The sequence below is a fragment of the Girardinichthys multiradiatus genome, chromosome 9 (assembly GCF_021462225.1).
Source record: "Girardinichthys multiradiatus isolate DD_20200921_A chromosome 9, DD_fGirMul_XY1, whole genome shotgun sequence".
NCBI lineage: Eukaryota > Metazoa > Chordata > Actinopteri > Cyprinodontiformes > Goodeidae > Girardinichthys > Girardinichthys multiradiatus.
In genome coordinates, this window is record NC_061802.1 from 50010978 (window position 1) to 50032371 (window position 21394).

At 41.2% G+C, this 21394-nt stretch overlaps 1 protein-coding gene across 21 annotated transcripts in view; it reads right to left on the bottom strand.

Moving 5' to 3' along the window:
- The window catches only part of eps15l1a (epidermal growth factor receptor pathway substrate 15-like 1a), a 305470-nt gene that overhangs the window by 211126 nt on the left and 72950 nt on the right, over positions 1-21394 (bottom strand). For 20 of the 21 annotated variants that reach the window (XR_007039479.1, XR_007039480.1, XR_007039478.1 and 17 more), the window contains 4 exons: positions 14948-15016; positions 14332-14457; positions 5704-5763; positions 3468-3710 (listed from right to left, as the gene is read on the bottom strand). Coding sequence is in view for 16 of the 21 variants with exons in the window: in XM_047373747.1 (XP_047229703.1) it covers positions 3468-3710; positions 5704-5763; positions 14332-14457; positions 14948-15016 (498 nt within the window). In the remaining 5 variants the exon portion in view is untranslated. The remainder of the gene's footprint in view (positions 1-3467; positions 3711-5703; positions 5764-14331; positions 14458-14947; positions 15017-21394) is intronic. The other variant, XM_047373750.1, reaches the window with a different exon arrangement.

Below are 21394 nucleotides of genomic sequence, written 5' to 3' on the forward strand. Positions count from 1 at the left end.
GCATGAGGGACTGCACTGTTTGCATCTTTCAGAGCTATGTAACAGTCGTCCAGTTTGTTTTTATCTCTGGTTGGGCACATAACATGCTGTTTTTATCAAGGTAGTTCGTTAGAGAGATTTGCGCTCTTAAAATCTCCAAGACCAATTTTGAGAGAGTCTGGGTGTTTTTTCTTCATGTCAGTTAACAGGTCAGCAAGCTCTCTTTCTAAATCTGGATTGCAGGATGGAGGGATGTAAACACTGACCAGAATGAATGAGGAGAACTCCTTCTGTGAATAAAGGGGTTTGCAGTTTATAAGAAATGACTATGTTAGGACCATATGTCTTCTGTAGCAGTCTGACATCAGTACAATAGCCTTCGTTTAAATAAAAAGAGATCCCACTTCCTCTGTTTATTACCAAGAGCTCTGCACTGCGGTCTGCACGAAGCATCTAGAAGCCCAGAAACAAAATCGTGCTGTCCAAGATGTATTCACCAAGCCAGGTTTCAGTGAAGCATAGTGTGGCAAGTCAGCGGAAATCTGAGTTCCTAGTGCAGAGAAGGAACAGTTTGTCAATTTTTTCACCAAGTAGCAGATGTTTGCCAGGTGGATGGATGGAAGTGGAGCTTGCGCGTTTGTGAACAGCAGTTTTCAGATCTTGCCACAGATTCTCGATTGGGTTTATGTTTGGACTTTGACAGGGCCATTCTAACACATTAATATGTTTAGTTTTAAAACATTCCATTGTAGCCCTGGCTTTATGTTTAGGGTCGTCTTGCTGGAAGGTGAACCTCCGCCCCCGTCTCAAGTCTTTTGCAGACTCCAACAGGTTTTCTTCCAAGATTGCCCTGTATTTGGCTCAATTCATCTTCCCATCAACTGTGACCACCTTCCCTGTCCCTGCTGAAGAGAAGTAGCCCCAGAACATGATGCTGCCACCACCACATATGACAGTGGGGATGATGTGTTCAGAGTAATATACAGTGTTAGTTCTCCGCCACACATAGTGTTTTGCATTTTGGCCTCGTCTGACCAAAGCACCTTTTTCCACATGTTTGCTGTGTCCCCAACATGGCTTCTAGCAAACTGCAAATGGGACTTCTTATTGTTTTCTTTCAACAATGGCCTTCTTCTTGCCACTCTTCCATAAAGACCATATTTGACTCTCCCAGTGTAGTCTTAAGTGAGATTATATAAAATAAATTCCAACATGAAAGGTATTTATAATGAACAAATTATTCACTATGGCTACGAATACCCAAAACACTTTTAACATGAAACACAGAATCCAGAAAAAAAGACAAAATAACTGTTCAATGAACTTCCCAAAATAGGACTTGACTATTTGTCAAGTACTGGTAATGCTGTCAAAAAATATATCTATTCCACACAGGATCCTCTGTGTCTGGTGACCTTCATTTGCTGCTTTGACCGACAGCAGCAGCTGTGATGTATATTTTAAAAATGTGATGAGTGCAGGTTGTTCCATATAGGCCAGGTCTAAGTAAATTAAATCCTTTACATACTCATTACCAGTCTCAATGTTTTACAAATTACTAACTGATCACACAATTTGTTCAAGGTGTTAAACATGCTGCTTTTTTACTGTTGGCAGGTATGAAACAAGCAATTGCTAAAAATGCTGTCACAAACATGAATGTACAATATGTCGATAAAGAATTACTACCAACATAATTGATAGTATTAGAGGTAATTCTGGAAAATTTTTTACTGAAGAGCATCTTTATACACCACAGAAAAATAAGACAGAAATGCAATAGCATGACGGAGGCATAATGATTGCCTTTGTTGTTGAAAATACCTTTTACAAAGAAGGAATGTCCAACTAGGATTTAAAAAGGGTAGAGTGGTGTCATAACAAAATACCATCTGCTTGCTGCTTTTATGTAATGTGCTCAATTTAGTTTCTGCCTGCTGCTTTCATTTACACTGCTTACACATGGTTTGTAAAGTTTTCCCACAGTAAAATTCATTTTCCAGGTAGATTTTCAAGCTTTTTCAGCACCAAATGTTTGATCAGTCTATAGCCTTGTGTGCCTTTTTTTCAATGAGCTTTATAAACACAGCACACGCAGCGTTCCCTAAATGAAGGGAGCCAATCAGCAATCTAGAATACTGTGTAACTGATTAAAATTCAGCAAGTTATAATAGTAATATTAATCGCACATATAGGCAGAAAAAACCCAAAAGACATCAGAAGCACAGTGAGCATAATGGAACACTGCCAAGCCACAGCTACTTTTTTGCGTAATTAAACAATTAATTAACCACATTTACTAGCGTTTTCAATAAAATATTTTTTTATTGCACATTTTAAAGTACAGTAAATGACATAAAGCCCTAGCTTGATCCTTCCTTCAAACAATCAATTTGCAATTCACCTGCAAAGTTGTTATGTAGCTTAAAGTTACAATTCCCTCCCACTACCCACCCTTCTCTTTTCCAATGGTTATAATCAGTCTGACAGAGTGAGGTACCCCCAATCCTTGTGGTTTTTAGTATAACAATGGCCACCAGTGGGCTCTAGATGGATAAACTTTATAAGTTTATTATTTTACTTACTACCCCTACATATAGCCCATTCTAAAATGGCCAAACCCTAACACTCAGTAGTTTAATCTAACCTCTCTCAACTACCCTACACCATTTCAAAACCCTTTGTGAAGTGCCTTGAGACGACATGTGTTGTGAATTGGTGCTATATAAATAAAACTGTATTGAATTGAATTGAATTACTATGGCTTACCGCTTGACAGCGCCGTCCCTTCCATTGTGAAAAGATCCAGGTCCTTCTTGCATATATTGCAGGAAGCTACTTAAGGATTAGATACTTGTTTGAACCATGTTTTGTATCTAGCGTTTTCAAGCCAGTGGTCATTAAAAATTGCAACTGCCTGGCATGCAGTTTCCTCATGCTCACCGAGACGTGCTCAACTAGCAAGTCACAGTTATGTGGTCAAAGTAGGTCTGCTTCATAGTTTGACAGAGGATGCTGCTGGTCACCAGGTGATGTCTACTGCTCACACGGCGGTATTACAAGAAGGAGCAGACCCACTCTGAGTGGAAACAAGGCATTCTGAGACTTCACTAAAGGCAAAAATGGTAGCTCTCTATTTTGTGCCTTTAACATAACAAAATCAAATTGAGGCTCTTAATCAAACTGTTAGAGAGCTCTTTATTTCAAAACTGTGCAGTTAGAATATCAAGCACATTCAAGGACTTTATACAGAAATCCAGCACTGTCCAAACCTTGAAAACACCTTGTTGAAATTCAAGCATTTCAAGCACCCGTACAAACCCTGCTTACAATCCTCAGTGAGAGATCCAATAAAACACAGCAGGGACGTTTTAATAGATAGTGCACCAATGTTTTTTTTCTCTAGTATGTCTTTAGTCAAATATCTGACACATTGGTCTGTGTTTACTTGCTATAGTATTCTATATTAGTGTGGGAGAGTTTATTACCTGTCCTGACTTGAGAGTGTGTTTGGGTGACAGGCTGCCGGTGCTGTTGAGTGATGTCATGCTGCCATGGGAGGGTGTGGAATGTAGTGAGTCTTTCAGTGGTGGGGGGCTGGCTGGTAGACCAGTAACGTGACCTGTCACTGTGAAGAGACTCTTCTTCCTCTTTGATGGAGGGATGAGGGCAGAGGGAAGTAGTGCGGGAATCGGCTCCTTCTCTAAGGCCCGATACACAAGGTGCATAGCCTGGAAGAACATTCTCTGCTTTAATGGTTGCATATAGAGAACCCAGGGCCTGTCTTTCTGTTGGAAACTTTGTCTCTCTTCTGGATATAGGGCATTGAAAGAGCTATTGCTTCCATTACCTGTGTATACAGTTTTTCATGCTATAAATGATTTAACAACTAGCTCTGGGCCTGTTTACCTATTGGAGTCATCAGTGCAATCATCATCATCTTTCTCTGCTGCACCTTTTAACTTATCATCTTCAGATTCCCCTACAAAGTCTTCAGCATTATCTGCAACATCTTTAGCACCCTTTATGAACTTAAAGAAGGGTGCTGAAGGTTGTTTTCCATGATATAGATGATTCTGCAACTGGCTGTGAGCCTGTTTACCTACGTTTCTCCACTAGATTAATTGAGTTAACAGAGCTACTGCTGCCATTAACTCTTCACATTTCATGAACACAGAAAGCACTACTAGACCATGCTTCTGTATACATACTACCAACAATTTTGCTACATTCTACCCCTCAGTTCTTTTCTTTATGTTACTTATATTTTATGTTTTTATGTTACTTATGACGGTGAAAGAATTCACACAGTGAAAGAATTTCACCGATAGTACTTTAAGAATTCTGGATGTTTGCTTGTGAATAAGTATCTGCCTGCATGAGCCTTATTGGATAGTGTAAAAGAGTGAGCAACAGTTCTGAGCTGTAGAAGTGATGTGCCAGTCCAATCTTGGTGTTGGAGCTCCATATTGTAGTGGAATTGAGAATTACTATAAATAACAACTCCTTTCAGCTTTGATGAAACACACTTCTATGTACAGTTCTAAATGTAATAAAATAATGAAACTGTTTATCAGGCTTTTGTATGAGAAAACCAATTTTACAGGTCCCAAGGAGGCATCACAATGGTTTGTATATTGTGTTAGGCTAGATTATGTAAATCTTATCCTCCTAGTAAAAGGTTTCGGTCACTACTGGATTCAGGTCAGCAGTCTTCCCTATAAGTATTTTAGGGTTTTTTGAGTATATAAACATAACATTTCTGTATTAAAATATTTTTTCATTAGTTTGATCTAATATTCAGATTCTCTGAGATATTGAATTAAATTTTCATTAGCTGCCAATCATAACCATCAAAAAAGAACTAACAGGGATTAACATGTAAAATACATCACACACACAAGGCTGTAACGGGAGTAGCAGCTAAACCTCTGGCAGAACCAGGATAAGCCTCAAGATGAGAGGCCGTCTGCCATCAGTGACGGGGGCTGAGAGGACATGAATAAGACACAAGCACTAATCCAAGAGTTTTTTTATGTTGAAGAAAGCAAGACAGCAAAGAGTTAATAGCAGCAACAGGTTGGGGATAAGGTAGGGGACCTAAAGTATCTGCAATTGTTTTACATCTCAACAACTGTTTTTTCCATATAGTTCAGCATCTTCAGAACATTTCACCAAAACGTTTTTCTTCTACAGCAGATCCACTGGCAGTTCTGCCTTGATTTCCTAAATTTGCTGCTAAACCTTTACTCTCTAACAAGGGTCAAAGGTCTAACAAGCATTGATTTCTGCTTGTTCAGCTGTTTTCATCTAACAGTTTTGCTATTTAAGCAGGTGAGCTGATAGTTCTAATTTTGCTTTTCTACACTTTCTGCTAATTTATTACATTCAAATAAAACTAAAGCTACATTAACCAAGAGTAATCTGTGTAAATAAACATTCTAACAACAAAAAGCTAACAATCAGTAACCTAAAAACACTGTAAACACTGATGCATTAAAACAGCAATTTCTGATAACTAAACAGCTTTTTGTCTATTATGCTTTTGTTCACAGAAAAGAAAATTCTACCGTTCCTGAGTCACTACACTTCTAAAGGTTTGACTAAGACATGAAGAGGAAATGTAATTTAAATATTTTATGTCTAAGACCCTTTATGCTATACTGTTCATCTGAGAGTGATTATTGTCCTAGAGTCGATAACAAGGAAATCAATAAAACTCACCACTGCAAACTCGTCCTTGTCCAAATGGCCATCTTTATCGATGTCACTTAAGTCCCAAACCTAATAGTGTAATATAAACAGAAGAATGAAACTTGGGAAGAAGATCTGTTGAGAGCAAAACAAACAAAATAATTTTCTATATCTATATCTATATCTATATATATATATATCTATATATATATATAAAGATATATAGATATATATAGATATGTATATATAACTATAGATATGTATATATAACTATAGATATGTATATATATATATATATATATATATATATATATATATATATATATATGTATATCTATATATATATCTATATATTTATATATAGATATATATATATACACAACTCAAAAAATAAAGGGAACACTCAAATAACACATCCTAGATCTGAATGAATGAAATATTCTCATTGAACACTTTTTTCTGTACAAAGTTGAATGTGCTGACAGCAAAATCACACAAAAATAATCAATGGAAATCAAATTTATTAACCAATGGAGGCCTGGATTTGGAGTCAGACACAAAATGAAAGTGGAAAAACACACTAGAGGCTGATCCAACTTTGATGTAATGTCCTTAAAACAAGTCAAAATGAGGCCCAGTATTGTGTGTGGCCTCCACTTGTCTGTATGACCTCCCTACAACGCCTGGACATGCTCCTGATGAGACGGTGGATGGTCTCCTGAGGGATCTCCTCCCAGACCTGGACTAAAGCATCCGCCAACTCCTGGACAGTCTGTGGTGCAACGTGACGTTGGTGGATGGAGCGAGATATGATGTCCCAGATGTGCTCAATCGGATTCAGGTCTGGAGAACGGGCGGGCCAGTCTATAGCTTCAATGTATTCATCTTGCAGGAACTGCTGACACACTCCAGCCACATGAGGTCTAGCATTGTCCTGCATTAGGAAGAACCCAGGGCCAACCGCACCAGCATATGGTCTCACAAAGGGTCTGAGGATCTCATCTCGGTACCTAATGGCAGTCAGGCTACCTCTGGCGAGCACATGGAGGGCTGTGCGTCCCTCCAAAGAAATGCCACCCCACACCATTACTGACCCACTGCCAAACCGGTCATGCTGAAGGATGTTGCAGGCAGCAGATCGCTCTCCACGGTGTCTCCAGACTCTGTTACGTTTGTCACGTGCTCAGTGTGAACCTGCTTTCATCTGTGAAGACCACAGGGCGCCAGTGGCAAATTTGCCAATTCTGGTGTTCTCTGGCAAATGCCAAGCGTCCTGCACGGTGTTGGGCTGTGAGCACAACCTCCATTTGTGGACGTCGGGCCCTCATACCATCCTCATGGAGTCGGTTTCTAACCGTTTGTGCAGACACATGCACATTTGTGGCCTGCTGGAGGTCATTTTGCGGGGATCTGGCAGTGCTCCTCCTGTTCCTCCTTGCACAAAGGTGGAGGTAGCGGTCCTGCTGCTGGGTTGTTGCCCTCCTACGGCCTCCTCCACGTCTCCTGGTGTACTGGCCGGTCTCCTGGTAGCGCCTCCAGGCTCTGGACACTACGCTGACAGACACAGCAAACCTTTGTGCCACAGTTCACATTGATGTGCCATCCTGGATGAGCTGCACTACCTGAGCCACTTGTGTGGGTTGTAGAGTCCGTCTCATGCTACCACGAGTGTGAAAGCACCACCAACATTCAAAAGTGACTAAAACATCAGCCAGAAAGCAGCGGTACTGAGAAGTGGTCTGTGGTCCCCACCTGCAGAACCACTCCTTTATTGAGTGTCTTGCTAATCACCAAAGATTTCCCCCTGTTGTCTATATATATGCGCCTCTTGGCTGCATCTACGATCAGTGCTCTCCTGTTCGGCCTGTGAGTGGAAGGCCTTGTCTTGGTAGGTTTACAGTTGTGCAATACTCCATGCAATACTCCATTTCCGAATGATGGATTGAACAGTGCTCCATGAGATCTTCAAAGCTTGGGAAATCTTCTTATAGCCTAAGCCTGCTTTAAACTTCTCCACAACTTTAACCCTGAGCTGTCTGGTGTGTTCCTTGGACTTCATGATTCTGTTTGTTCCCCAATAGTCTCTTAACCAACCTCTGAGGCCGTCACAGAACAGCTTAATTTGTACTGAGATTAGTTTAGACACAGGTGAACTCTATTCACTAGTAATTATTAGGCAACTTCTGAAGGCAATTGGTTGCACTCAGAGTAAAAGGGGTTGAATACGTTTGCACACTGCCCTTTTAATTTTTTATTTGTAAAAAATGTATAATTTTCGTTCCACTTCACAATTGTATACCACTTTGTGTTGGTCTTTCACATAAAATTCCAATAAAATATATTTATGTTTGTGGTTGTATGTTTTTCCTCTCCACTGTCGCTACATGCATGCTCAGTATGAGGGATTGCTGCAAAGTCAACACCAGTGACCTTCCACTGTCTCTACATGCTCATCCAGGAGGAGTGAATGCTGCAAGTCACTGACTGGATGCAATCTGCTGGGTTTCCTTAGATAGAAAAACTTTTTATCCAATTTGAATAAATAACTGAATCTGACTGAACTGTTCAATGGTTACAATTAATTGGAATGTATGAACCTGACTTTTGTGAAGTGCCTGGAGGCGACATGTGTTGTGAATTGGCACTATATAAATAAACTGAATTGAATTGTAATGTGACAATATGTGGAAAAATTCAAGGGGTATAAATACTTTTACAGGCCAATGTATGTCAGTTTGTTGACTTGACATGCAATGATTGGAAGCAGGAGGCAATGCACGGTGTATATTGGCTAATAATAAAGGTGGGTGGGCATAGCAGGTGGTTTCCAGCGTACTGTCACTAATCTGGCCTAGGTCACAGGATACGATAACAGCTGTCATATTCTGTGACCATGTTTATATACATATATATACGTATATCATGTATATATACATACATGATAGAGAAAAGAAAGAATGATAGAAAGAGACAGAAACAGATAAAAGATGTGATAAAGAGACAGAAAGATGGAGACAGTTAAAGAAGAAAAGATATTCAGTGAGGAAAATCAGTGTTTGAACACCCTACGACTTTGCAAGTTCTCCCACTTAGAAATCATTGAGGGGTCTGAAATTTTCATCTTAGGTGTATGTCCACTGTGAGAGACATCACAATGTATGATTTTTCAATAGTGTATTTGTGTGTTACTGCTGCAAAAAGGTATATGAACCCCTGTGAAAATCAATGTTAATATTTGGTACAGTGGCCTTTGTTTGCAATTACAAAGGTCAAATGTTTCCTGTAGTTTTTCACCAGGTTTGCACAAACTGCAGCAGGGATTTTGGCCCATTCTTCCACACAGATCTTTTCCAGATCAGCCAGGTTTCTGGCCTGTCGCTGAGAAACACGGAGTTGGAGCTCCCTCCAAAGATTTTCGATAGGGTTTAGGTCTGGAGACTGGCTAGGCTACTCCAGAACCTTGATATGCTTCTAACGGAGCCACTCCTTGGTTATCCTGGCTGTGTGCTTCGGGTCATTGCCAAGTTGGAAGACCAAGCCACAACCCATCTTCAATGCTCTAACTGAGGGAAGGTTTTGGGGAAGGGTTGTTCCCCAAAATCTTGCAATACATGGCCCCAGTCATCCTCTCCTTAATACAGTGCAGTCGTCCTGTCCCAAGTGCAGAAAAACACCCCCAAAGCATGATGCTTCTACCCCCATGCTTCACAGTAGGGATTGTGTTTTTGGGATGGACTCATCATTCTTCGTCGTCCAAACACGGCGAGTGGAATTAAGACCAGAAAGTTCTATTTTGGTCTCATCTGACCACAGAACCTTTTCCCATGACTCCTCTGGATCATTCAAATGGTCATGGGCAAACATAAGACAGGCCTGGACATTTCCTGATTTAGGCAGGGGAACCTTCCGTGCCATGCATGACTTTAAACTATGACGTCTTAGTGTATTACCCACAGTAACCTTGGAAACAGTGGTGGCAGCTCTCTTCAGGTCATTGACCAGCTCCTCCCGTGTAGTTGATTTCTCACCTTTCTTAGGATCACTGATACGCCACAAGGTGAGATCTTGCATGGAGCCCCAGTCCGAGGGAGATTGACAGTCATGTTTAGCTTCTTCCAATCAGAATAATAATAAATCAGAACTGCGTAATCTTTAGACAGCAAGCTGACAAATATTTTTTTTACTGGTTTTCCAGGCTCAACATTGTAAGAAACCACTGGGTTCAGAGTGAGTCTGGGCAGTCAGTAGGTCATAACACTGAAGTTACCTTTCAAACAAACACTGGCGCGGCGAGAGTCTGGTGTATAAACCTCCTTCGCTTCCTGCACTTTATTCTCCTCAAAACAATTGCTTGTTGCAGTTTTAAATAGTTTTTTTAGCAGCAAGACTGTGAAAAGAGCGCTGGTTCCCGCTCTTTTTGATGATGCAGTTATGGTGCAGAGGTGCAAGTCGATGACGTAACCCCTACTGTCCCAATTCTCCAATTTTGCACACTTGTAACCTACGCACTTCAACCACTACATGCACTTGTACAAAGTACACACTTCATAGAGTGGCGTAGGGTGTAGTGTGGGTATTGGGACAGGGCGCCTGTATCGCAAGGCGCAGTCGCTACAGCTGTTACGCATCGGACCTATTTACAATGGACTGCGGTAGTGAAGTCTGTGCAGAGGATTACTCATCTGAAGACGAAGACCTTATTTATTTGCAACAAGATCAATGATAAGCTGGATTATGGAGTTCTGCCGCTTGAAAGGTATTTAATTTTAGTTTTATTGTGAAATACTTTTAAAGATTGGTTTTCTTTTTACACTAGTGCTTCCATGTCCCATAATAAATGGATTTGTTAGCCACACAGTGGAAGATAGTACTGAAAGGTTTGCATCTGTAATCAGCCCCTACACACCCACCTCCACCTGACCGGTTGTCAATAAATTGATATTTTATTTTTAGCGATGCTGTTACGTATTTTATTGCGAAGATTGATTTTTTTTTTTACACTGGTGCTTCCTGTTCAATAAATGTGCTCCAATATGATTCAACATAGCATTTTCTTGTTCTATTGAAAATTATAAAAAAAATAGATGTGTGTAATAAAAACAAAAAAATCAAAAACAGACTGTTTTAGACATGTAAAAGTAGTTCATTACATTTTTCAAGTAAAAACACAAGAAATCTCCACTTTTGCAGATTGTGCCGAATTGTGCCATATGGTGCCAAAAGTAAAAACGCCTACATATGTCTTTACTAAAACCTCTGTAACTTTGTTTTAGTTTACCTCAGCAGCGTGAAACTTTGCACAGGTAATTTCCACAAGTGGATTTAGGGTTTTCTAAAGTTTGTAGCCTTCTCATGATATTTCTAAAAAGTTTATATACTGTACAATGCAGGAACAATTCTGGTGAGGGAAAAAATTTTCATTTTTTTCTGTGTGCCATCCTCATTATATCTGAAACAATAGCTGCTACTCTGACTTCTGATTGAATCTCAAGAGTGTTACCTTTAATTTGACACCAAGCCTGACACAGAGTTTGTAATTGCTGAGAAAAACTCAATTACATTTGGCCATGTAATTTTGAGCACAAACTTCACAAAAATGCCCTGGGTTAGCGTAGAAATTCTGTGGGTCACAACTTTTCTATGAGAGCGTTTTGGAGTTGGTGGACTGTGGATTTGAGGGAAAGGTAAAAGTTGTCGTATCTGCCTTATTGTTTTTGTGTTGCTGTTTTTGCTGCAGATTGACAGACCAACTCCATCGGTGAATATCCTGTTGTCAGCTCTTTTGATGTGGGCTCAAGGGTGAGACAATTTTATCTTATGTATTCCAATGTAACATATGTGCCACGAATTCTACTTTTAGAAACAGTTTTTTTTTAGTTTACATTGTCACGGAGATGATCAGATGCTGTGTTGTACACATGTGCTTTATATTTAAAAGTGTTCCTAATATTGTAAAACCCCTAACATATGCTAATGCACTTTTCAGGAACATAAATGTCACAAAGCTGCACAGAGGCATACAAGCAGAAGTATACAGACCATATAAAAAATAATTTACCTTTTTAGCTCTTCTTCATTTACTTCTGTTCTCTGATATACAGATGTTTTTAACAGCTGGTCTTGCATTATTAAATTAAAAACATTTGGTGGATTTCTTATCAGACACCAATCCATTATTTTGCTTTTCTTATCAGTAAATGATGCTGTGAATGTGGCCCTGTAAAGCCTGCCCCTCAGTTTTACCAAGTAGGTCTAAAGTATTAAGTCATTATAGAGAAAAACAAAGATATCATGTCAATAATCATTGTTTTCCATGTCGTCATTTAAGCTGCACATGCAATTTTAGAACATGGAATGCACTCTCTATTCATTTGAATAGATTGCCTGTGTCTGAAGGCCGATTTCAATCAGACAGCTGTATATTTAGTTGCCATTTATGTCCTTGCAAAGATCTTGTCTTTAAAAGGAATTACTGGGCTCATGTTTATGCAATGAGTGTAGCAACCTGTCAATTTGTTGGATGCAACTTTCAAACGAATATCTGAGGAACATTTAAATACCATCAGAGCAGAACACATATTTAATATAGCTGGGGTTTTATTTTTGAAACAAGCTATGCTTTTATTTACAAGGCATTACTTGGACTGCTCCTGGACTATATCTGTTCTGCACATGCATTGAGAAATGTTGACTCGTACAGCTTTCACTCAAACAATTTGCTGCTTCTTTTTTGCCCCTTTTGCACGAACTGAATAGGGCAAGAAGGGTTTTATTCCACTTGGGTCCCTTCTCTGAAATACACTGAACCTATCTCATCGAATTATTTTACTTAAAAACTAAAAGATCTAGAGGCTGATTCTATAACACGTATCTGTTTTGCATAGTTTGTTGTTTTCCTTTTAACTGTGCAACTTTGTGTTTTATTTGTTGCTGCCTCTTGGCCAGGACACCCTTGAAAAATAAGTTTTTAATCTCAGTGGGATTTTTTCTGGTTAGATATACAGTATAGACCAAAAGTTTGGAAACACCTTTTCATTCAAAGTCTTGTCTTTATTTTCATGACTATGAATATTGTAGCTTAACACTGAAGGCATCAAAACATCTTATATTCTAGGTTCTTCAAAGTAGCCACCTTTTGCTTTGATTACTGCTCCGCACACTCTTGGCATTCTGTTGATGAGCTTCAAGAGGTCGTCACTTGAAATGGTTTTCACTTCACAGGTGTGCCCTGTCAGGTTTAATAAGTTCAAGCCTTATAAATGGGGTTGGGACCATCAGTTGTGTTGTGCAGGAGGTGGATACAGTACACAGCTGATAGTCCTACTGAATAGACTGTTAGAATTTGTATTATGGCAAGAAAAAAGCAACTAAGTAAAGAAAAACGCGTGGCCATCATTACTTTAAGAAACGAAGATCAGTCAGTCCGAACAATTGGGAAAACTTTGAAAGTGTCCCCAAGTGCAGTCGCAAAAACCATCAAGCGCTACAATGAAACTGGCTCACATGAGGACCGCCCCAGGAAAAGAAGACCAGGAGTCACCTCTGCTGCGGACGATAAGTTCGTCCGAGTCACCAGCCTCAGAAATCGTAGGTTAACAGCAGCTCAGATTAGAGAACAGGTCAATGCCACACAGAGATCTAGCAGCAGACACATCTCTAGAACAACTCTTAAGAGGAGACTGTGTGAATCAGGCCTTAATGGTAAAATAGCTGCTAGGAAACCACTGCTGAGGACAGGCAACAAGCAGAACAGACTTGTTTGGGCTAAAGAACACAAGTAATGGACATTCGACGAGTGGAAATCTGTGCTTTGGCCTGATGAGTCCAAGTTTGAGATCTTTGGTTCCAACCACCGTGTCTTTGTGCGGTGCAGAAGAGGTGAACGGATGGACTCTACATGCCTGGTTCCCACTGTGAAGCATGGAGGAGGAGGTCTGATGGTGTGGGGTGCTTTGCTGGTGACACTGTTGGGGATTTATCCAAAATTGAAGGCATACTGAACCAGCATGGCTACCACAGCATCTTGCAACGGCATGCTATTCCATCCGGTTTGCGTTTATGTGGACCATCATTTATTTTTCAACAGGACAATCACCCCAAACACACCTCCAGGCTGTGTAAGAGCTATTTGACCAAGGAGAGTGATGGTGTGCTGCGCCAGATGACCTGGCCTCCACAGTCACCGGACCTGAACCAAATCGAGATGGTTTGGGGTGAGCTGGACCGCAGAGTGAAGGCAACAGGGCCAACAAGTGCTAAGTATCTCTGGGAACTCCTTCAAGACTGTTATAAAACTATTTCAGGTGATTACCTCTTGAAGCTCATCAACAGAATGGATGAATGCGGAGCAGTAATCAAAGCAAAAGGTGGCTACTTTGAAGAACCTAGAATATAGGACATATTTTCAGTTGTTTCACACTTTTTTGTTCAGTATATAATTCCACATGTGTTGATTCATAGGTTTGATGCCTTCAGTGTGAAGCTACAATATTCATAGTCATGAAAATAAAGACAACTCTTTGAATGAGAAGGTGTGTCCAAACCTTTGGTCTGTACTGTATATCTGCATCGTTTATAATTAGTAGTTACATGTTTTTTGCTTAGAATATCCATTCCTAAGAAATTACAACCGAAAGTAATCAGAAATGTCATAAATACCTTCCCAAGGACATCCAGGGGCAGCTTGGAGTTGATGAGGACTGGTCTGACCTTCTCTCCTGACAGCAGGCCATTGGCAGGAGCCAGACTTTCGAAAATCCCATCAAATATATTCTTCTCCTCAGGCTATATGGTCAGGGACACAATATTTATTTATAAAGAGCAGTAAAGTAGCATGTGATTTCTCCAAATTTGTCACTGAACTGAAAATTACAATACAACTTTGTCTTGCACATCATGTAAAGATGAAAGCGTGACTTAATGGTTTCAAACATGTTCTGTTTAATATGTGTAGCATTTGTAATACATGAATACATTAGATCCATCTTTTCTGTTTGCTAATGAACTAAGTGAGTGCCTTAAGAAGTGGTCAAAATAACGGTTTTCTTTTGGTTTGCATCAACAAAAAATATATGTAAGCACAACAAAAACTTTGATGGCTACCAAACTATAATACTCTAATAATAATAATGAGTGTACAAATTTATTTTTGGATTGCTTGAAAACACACTTTAGCAAAGAAACCCTCTACAAATAGGTTTAGGTCGAAAGATTAAGGCTACAGAAAAATGACAGCCTATGTCCTAATAAGGACGGTGTTCTTGTTTTTACATACCCTGACAGCCCAAAGCGATTCACAAGACAAAGAGGTTGTGCTGCTCAAAGAGGGACTGCTAATTTCCTTCTGGAATCAAACAAATAAAACATTCTATCAGAGTGCAATCAATTGATACATGTCATCATTCACACAGCCAAGATAACAAGCGCATTATATATATATATATATATACAGGGGTTGGACGATGAAACTGAAACACCTGGTTTTAGACCACAATAATTTATTAGTATGGTGTAGGGCCTCCTTTTGCGGCCAATACAGCGTCGATTCGTCTTGGGAATGACATATACAAGTCCTGCACAGTGGTCAGAGGGATTTTAAGCCATTCTTCTTACAGGATAGTGACCAGGTCACTACGTGATACTGGTGGAGGAAAACGTTTCCTGACTCGCTCCTCCAAAACACCCATAAGTGGCTCAATAATATTTAGATCTGGTGACTGTGCAGGCCATGGGAGATGTTCAACTTCACTTTCATGTTCACCAAACCAATCTTTCACCAGTCTTGCTGTGTGTATTGGTGCATTGTCATCCTGATACACAGCACCACCTTCAGTATACAATGTTTGAACCATTGGATGCACATGGTCTTCAAGAATGGTTCGGTAGTCCTTGGCAGTGACGCGCCCATCTAGTACAAGTATTGGGCGAAGGGAATGCCATGATATGGCAGCCCAAACCATCACTGATCCACCCCCATGCTTCACTCTGGGCAAGCAGCAGTCTGGGTGGTACGCTTATTTGGGGCTTCTCCACACTGTAACTCTCCCGGATGTGGGGAAAACATTAAAGGTGGACTCATCAGAGAACAATACATGTTTCACATTGTCTACAGCCCAAGATTTGCACTCCTTGCACCATTGAAACCGACGTTTGGCAATAGCATGGTGACCAAAGGTTTAGCTATAGCAGCCCGGCCGTGTATATTGACCCTGTTGAGCTCCCGACGGACAGTTCTGGTGGAAACTAGAGAGTTGAGGTGCACATTTAATTCTGCCGTGATTTGGGCAGCTGTGGTTTTATGTTTCTTGGATACAATCCGGGTTAGCACCCGAACATCCCTTTCAGACAGCTTCCTCTTGCGTCCACAGTTAATCCTGTTGGATGTGGTTCGTCCTTCTTGGTGGTATGCTGACATTACCCTGGATACCGTGGCTCTTGATACATCACAAAGACTTGCTGTCTTGGTCACAGATGCGCCAGCAAGACGTGCACCAACAATTTGTCCTCTTTTGAACTCTGGTATGTCACCATTAATGTTGTGTGCATTTCAATATTTTGAGCAAAACTGTGCTCTTACCCTGCTAATTGAACCTTCAAACTCTGCACTTACTGGTGCAATGTGCAATCAATGAAGACTGGCTACCAGGCTGGTCCAATTTATATATATATATATGTACAGTACAGACCAAAAGTTTGGACACACCTTCTCATTCAAAGAGTTGTCTTTATTTTCATGACTATGAATATACAATAAAAAATAGCCACCTTTTGCTTTCATTACTGCTCCACACACTCTTGGCATTCTCTTGATGAGCTTCAAGAGGTAGTCACCTGAAATGGTTTTCACTTCACAGGTGTGCCCTGTCAGGTTTAATAAGTGAGATTTCAAGCCTTATAAATGGGGTTGGGACCATCAGTTGTGTTGTGCAGGAGGTGGATACAGTACACAGCTGATAGTCCTACTGAATAGACTGTTAGAATTTGTATTATGACAAGAAAAAAGCAGCTAAGTAAAGAAAAACGAGTGGCCATCATTACTTTAAGAAATGAAGGTCAGTCAGTCTGAACAATTGGGAAAACGTTGAAAGTGTCCCCAAGTGCAGTCGCAAAAACCATCAAGCGCTACAAAGAAACTGGCTCACGTGAGGACCGCCCCAGGAAAGGAAGACCAAGAGCCACCTCTGCTGCGGACGATGAGTTCGTCCGAATCACCTGCCTCAGAAATCGTAGGTTAACAGCAGCTCAGATTAGAGAACAGGTCAATGCCACACAGAGATCTAGCAGCAGACACATCTCTAGAACAACTCTTAAGAGGAGACAGTGTGAATCAGGCCTTAATGGTAAAATAGCTGCTAGGAAACCACTGCTGAGGACAGGCAATTAGCAGAAGAGACTTGTTTGGGCTAAAGAACATAAGGAATGGACATTAGACCAGTGGAAATCTGTGCTTTGGTCCAAGTTTGAGATCTTTGGTTCCAACCACCGTGTCTTTGTGCGGCGCAGAAAAGGAGAACGGATGGACTCTACATGCCTGGTTCCCACCGTGAAGTATGGAGGAGGAGGTGTGATTGTGTGGGGGTGCTTTGCTGGTGACACTGTTGGAGATTTATTCAAAATTGAAGGCATACTGAACCAGCATGGCTACCACAGCATCTTGCAGTGGCATGCTATTCCATCCGGTTTGCGTTTATTTGGACCATCATTTATTTTTCAACAGGACAATGACCCCAAACACACCTCCAGGCTGTGTAAGGGCTATTTGACCAAGAAGGAGAGTGATGGGGTGCTGCGCCAGATGACCTGGCCTCCACAGTCACCGGACCTGAACCCAATCGAGATGGTTTGGGGTGAGCTGGACTGCAGAGTGAAGGCAAAAGGGCCAACAAGTGCTAAGCATCTCTGGGAACTCCTTCAAGACTGTTGGAAAACCATTTCAGGTGACTACCTCTTGAAGCTCATGAACAGAATGCCAAGAGTGTGCGGAGCAGTAATCAAAGCAAAAGGCGGCTACTTTGAAGAACCTAGAATATAAGACATATTTTCAGTTGTTTCACACATTTTTGTTCAGTATATAGTTGCACGTGTTAATTCATAGTTTTGATGCCTTCAGTGTGAAGCTACAATATTCATAGTCATGAAAATAGAGAAAACTCTTTGAATGAGAAGGTCTGTCCACACTTTTGGTCTGTACTGTGTATATATATATACAGGGGTTGGACAATGAAACTGAAACACCTGGTTTTAGACCACAATATTTATTAGTATAGTGTAGGGCCTCATTTTGCAGCCAATACAGCGTCAATTCGTCTTGGGAATGACATATACAAGTCCTGCACAGTGGTCAGAGGAATTTTAAGCCATTCTTCTTGCAGGATAGTGGCCAGGTCACTACGTGATACTGGTGGAGGAAAACGTTTCCTGACTCGCTCCTCCAAAACACCCCAAAGTGGCTCAATAATATTTAGATCTGGTGACTGTGCAGACCATGGGAGATGTTCAACTTCACTTTCATGTTCATCAAACCAATCTTTCACCAGTCTTGCTGTGTGTATTGGTGCATTGTCATCCTGATACATGGCACCGCCTTCAGGATACAATGTTTGAACCATTGGATGCACATAGTCCTCAAGAATGGTTCGGTAGTCCTTGGCAGTGATGCGCCCATCTAGCACAAGTATTGGGCCAAGGGAATGCCATGATATGGCAGCCCAAACCATCACTGATCCACCCCCATGCTTCACTCTGTGCATGCAACAGTCTGGGTGGTATGCTTCTTTGGGGCTTCTCCACACCATAACTCTCCCGGATGTGGGGAAAACAGTAATGGTGGACTCATGTCACATTGTCCACAGCCCAAGATTTGCGCTCCTTGCACCATTGAAACCGACGTTTGGCATTGGCATGATTGACCAAAGGTTTGGCTATAGCAGCCCGGCCGTGTATATTGACCCTGTGGAGCTCCCGACACAGGAGAGTTGAGGTGCACATTTAATTCTGCCGTGATTTGATTATGTTTTTTGGATACAATCTGGGTTAGCACCCGAACATTCCTTTCAGACAGCTTCCTCTTGCGTCCACAGTTAATCTTGTTGGATGTGGTTCGTCCTTCTTGGTGGTATGCTGACATTACCCTGGATACCGTGGCTCTTGATACATCACAAAGACTTGCTGTCTTGGTCACAGATGCGCCAGCAAGACGTGCACCGACAATTTGTCCTCTTTTGAACTCTGGTATGTCACCCATAATGTTGTGTGCATTTCAATATTTTGAGCAAAACTGTGCTCTTACCCTGCTAATTGAACCTTCACACTCTGCTCTTACTGGTGCAATGTGCAATCAATGAAGACTGGCTACCAGGCTGGTCCAATTTAGCCATGAAACCTCCCGCACTAAAATGACAGGTGTTTCAGTTTCATTGTCCAACCCCTGTATATATATATATATATATATATATATATATATATATATATATATATATACAGATGACATGGCCTCCACAGTCATCGGACCTGAACCCAATCGAGATGGTTTGGGGTGAGCTGGACTGCAGAGTGAAGGCAACAGGGCCAGGGCCAACAAGTGCTAAGCATCTCTGGGAACTCCTTCAAGACTGTTGGAAAACCATTTCAGGTGACTACCTCTTGAATCTCATGAACAGAATGTCAAGAGTGTGCGAACACTGCTAAAAAAAAATAAAGGGAACACTCAAATAAAACATCCTAGATCTAAATGAATGAAATATTATCATTCAATACTTGGTTCTGTACAAAGTTGAATGTGCTGACAACAAAATCACACAAAAATCATCAATGGAAATCAAATTTTTTAACCAATGGAGTCAGGTCTACAGGTCCTTCTCAAAAAATTAGCATATTGTGATAAAGTTCATTATTTTCCATAATGTAATGATGAAAATTTAACATTCATATATTTTAGATTCATTGCACACTAACTGAAATATTTCAGGTCTTTTATTGTCTTAATACGGATGATTTTGGCATACAGCTCATGAAAACCCAAAATTCCTATCTCACAAAATTAGCATATCATTAAAAGGGTCTCTAAATGAGCTATGAACCTAATCATCTGAATCAACGAGTTAACTCTAAACACCTGCAAAAGATTCCTGAGGCCTTTAAAACTCCCAGCCTGGTTCATCACTCAAAACCCCAATCATGGGTAAGACTGCCGACCTGACTGCTGTCCAGAAGGCCACTATTGACACCCTCAAGCAAGAGGGTAAGACACAGAAAGAAATTTCTGAACGAATACGCTGTTCCCAGAGTGCTGTATCAAGGCACCTCAGTGGGAAGTCTGTGGGAAGGAAAAAGTGTGGCAGAAAACGCTGCACAACGAGAAGAGGTGACCAGACCCTGAGGAAGATTGTGGAGAAGGGCCGATTCCAGACCTTGGGGGACCTGCGGAAGCAGTGGACTGAGTCTGGAGTAGAAACATCCAGAGCCACCGTGCACAGGCGTGTGCAGGAAATGGGCTACAGGTGCCGCATTCCCCAGACCTGGGCTACAGAGAAGCAGCACTGGACTGTTGCTCGGTGGTCCAAAGTACTTTTTTCGGATGAAAGCAAATTCTGCATGTCATTCGGAAATCAAGGTGCCAGAGTCTGGAGGAAGACTGGGGAGAAGGAAATGCCAAAATGCCAGAAGTCCAGTGTCAAGTACCCACAGTCAGTGATGGTCTGGGGTGCCGTGTCAGCTGCTGGTGTTGGTCCACTGTGTTTTATCAAGGGCAGGGTCAATGCAGCTAGCTATCAGGAGATTTTGGAGCACTTCATGCTTCCATCTGCTGAAAAGCTTTATGGAGATGAAGATTTCATTTTTCAGCACGACCTGGCACCTGCTCACAGTGCTAAAACCACTGGTAAATGGTTTACTGACCATGGTATCACTGTGCTCAATTGGCCTGCCAACTCTCCTGACCTGAACCCCATAGAGAATCTGTGGGATATTGTGAAGAGAACGTTGAGAGACTCAAGACCCAACACTCTGGATGAGTTAAAGGCCGCTATCGAAGCATCCTGGGCCTCCATAAGACCTCAGCAGTGCCACAGGCTGATTGCCTCCATGCCACGCCGCATTGAAGCAGTCAATTCTGCAACAGGATTCCCGACCAAGGATTGAGTGCATAACTGTACATGATTATTTGAAGGTTGACGTTTTTTGTATTAAAAACACTTTTCTTTTATTGGTCGGATGAAATATGCTAATTTTGTGAGGTTTTCATGAGCTGTATGCCACAATCATCCGTATTAAGACAATAAAGGACCTGAAATATTTCAGTTAGTGTGCGATGAATCTAAAATATATGAATATTAAATTTTCATCATTACATTATAGAAAATAATGAACTTTATCCCAATATGCTAATTTTTTGAGAAGGACCTGTATATACAACATCCTTCAGCATGACCCAACCAAGCACAGAGGTAGCCAGAGGTAGCCTGACTGCCATTAGGTACCGAGATGAGATCCTCAAACCTCTTGTGAGACCATATGCTGGTGCGGTTGGCCCTGGGTTCCTCCTAATGCAGGACAATGCTAGACCTCATGTGGCTGGAGTGTGTCAGCAGTTCCTGCAAGATGAAGACATTGAAGCTATGGACTGGCCTGCCCGTTCCCCAGACCCAAATCTGATTGAGCACATCTGGGACATCATGTCTCGCTCCATCCACAGACTGTCCAGGAGTTGGCGGATGCTTTAGTC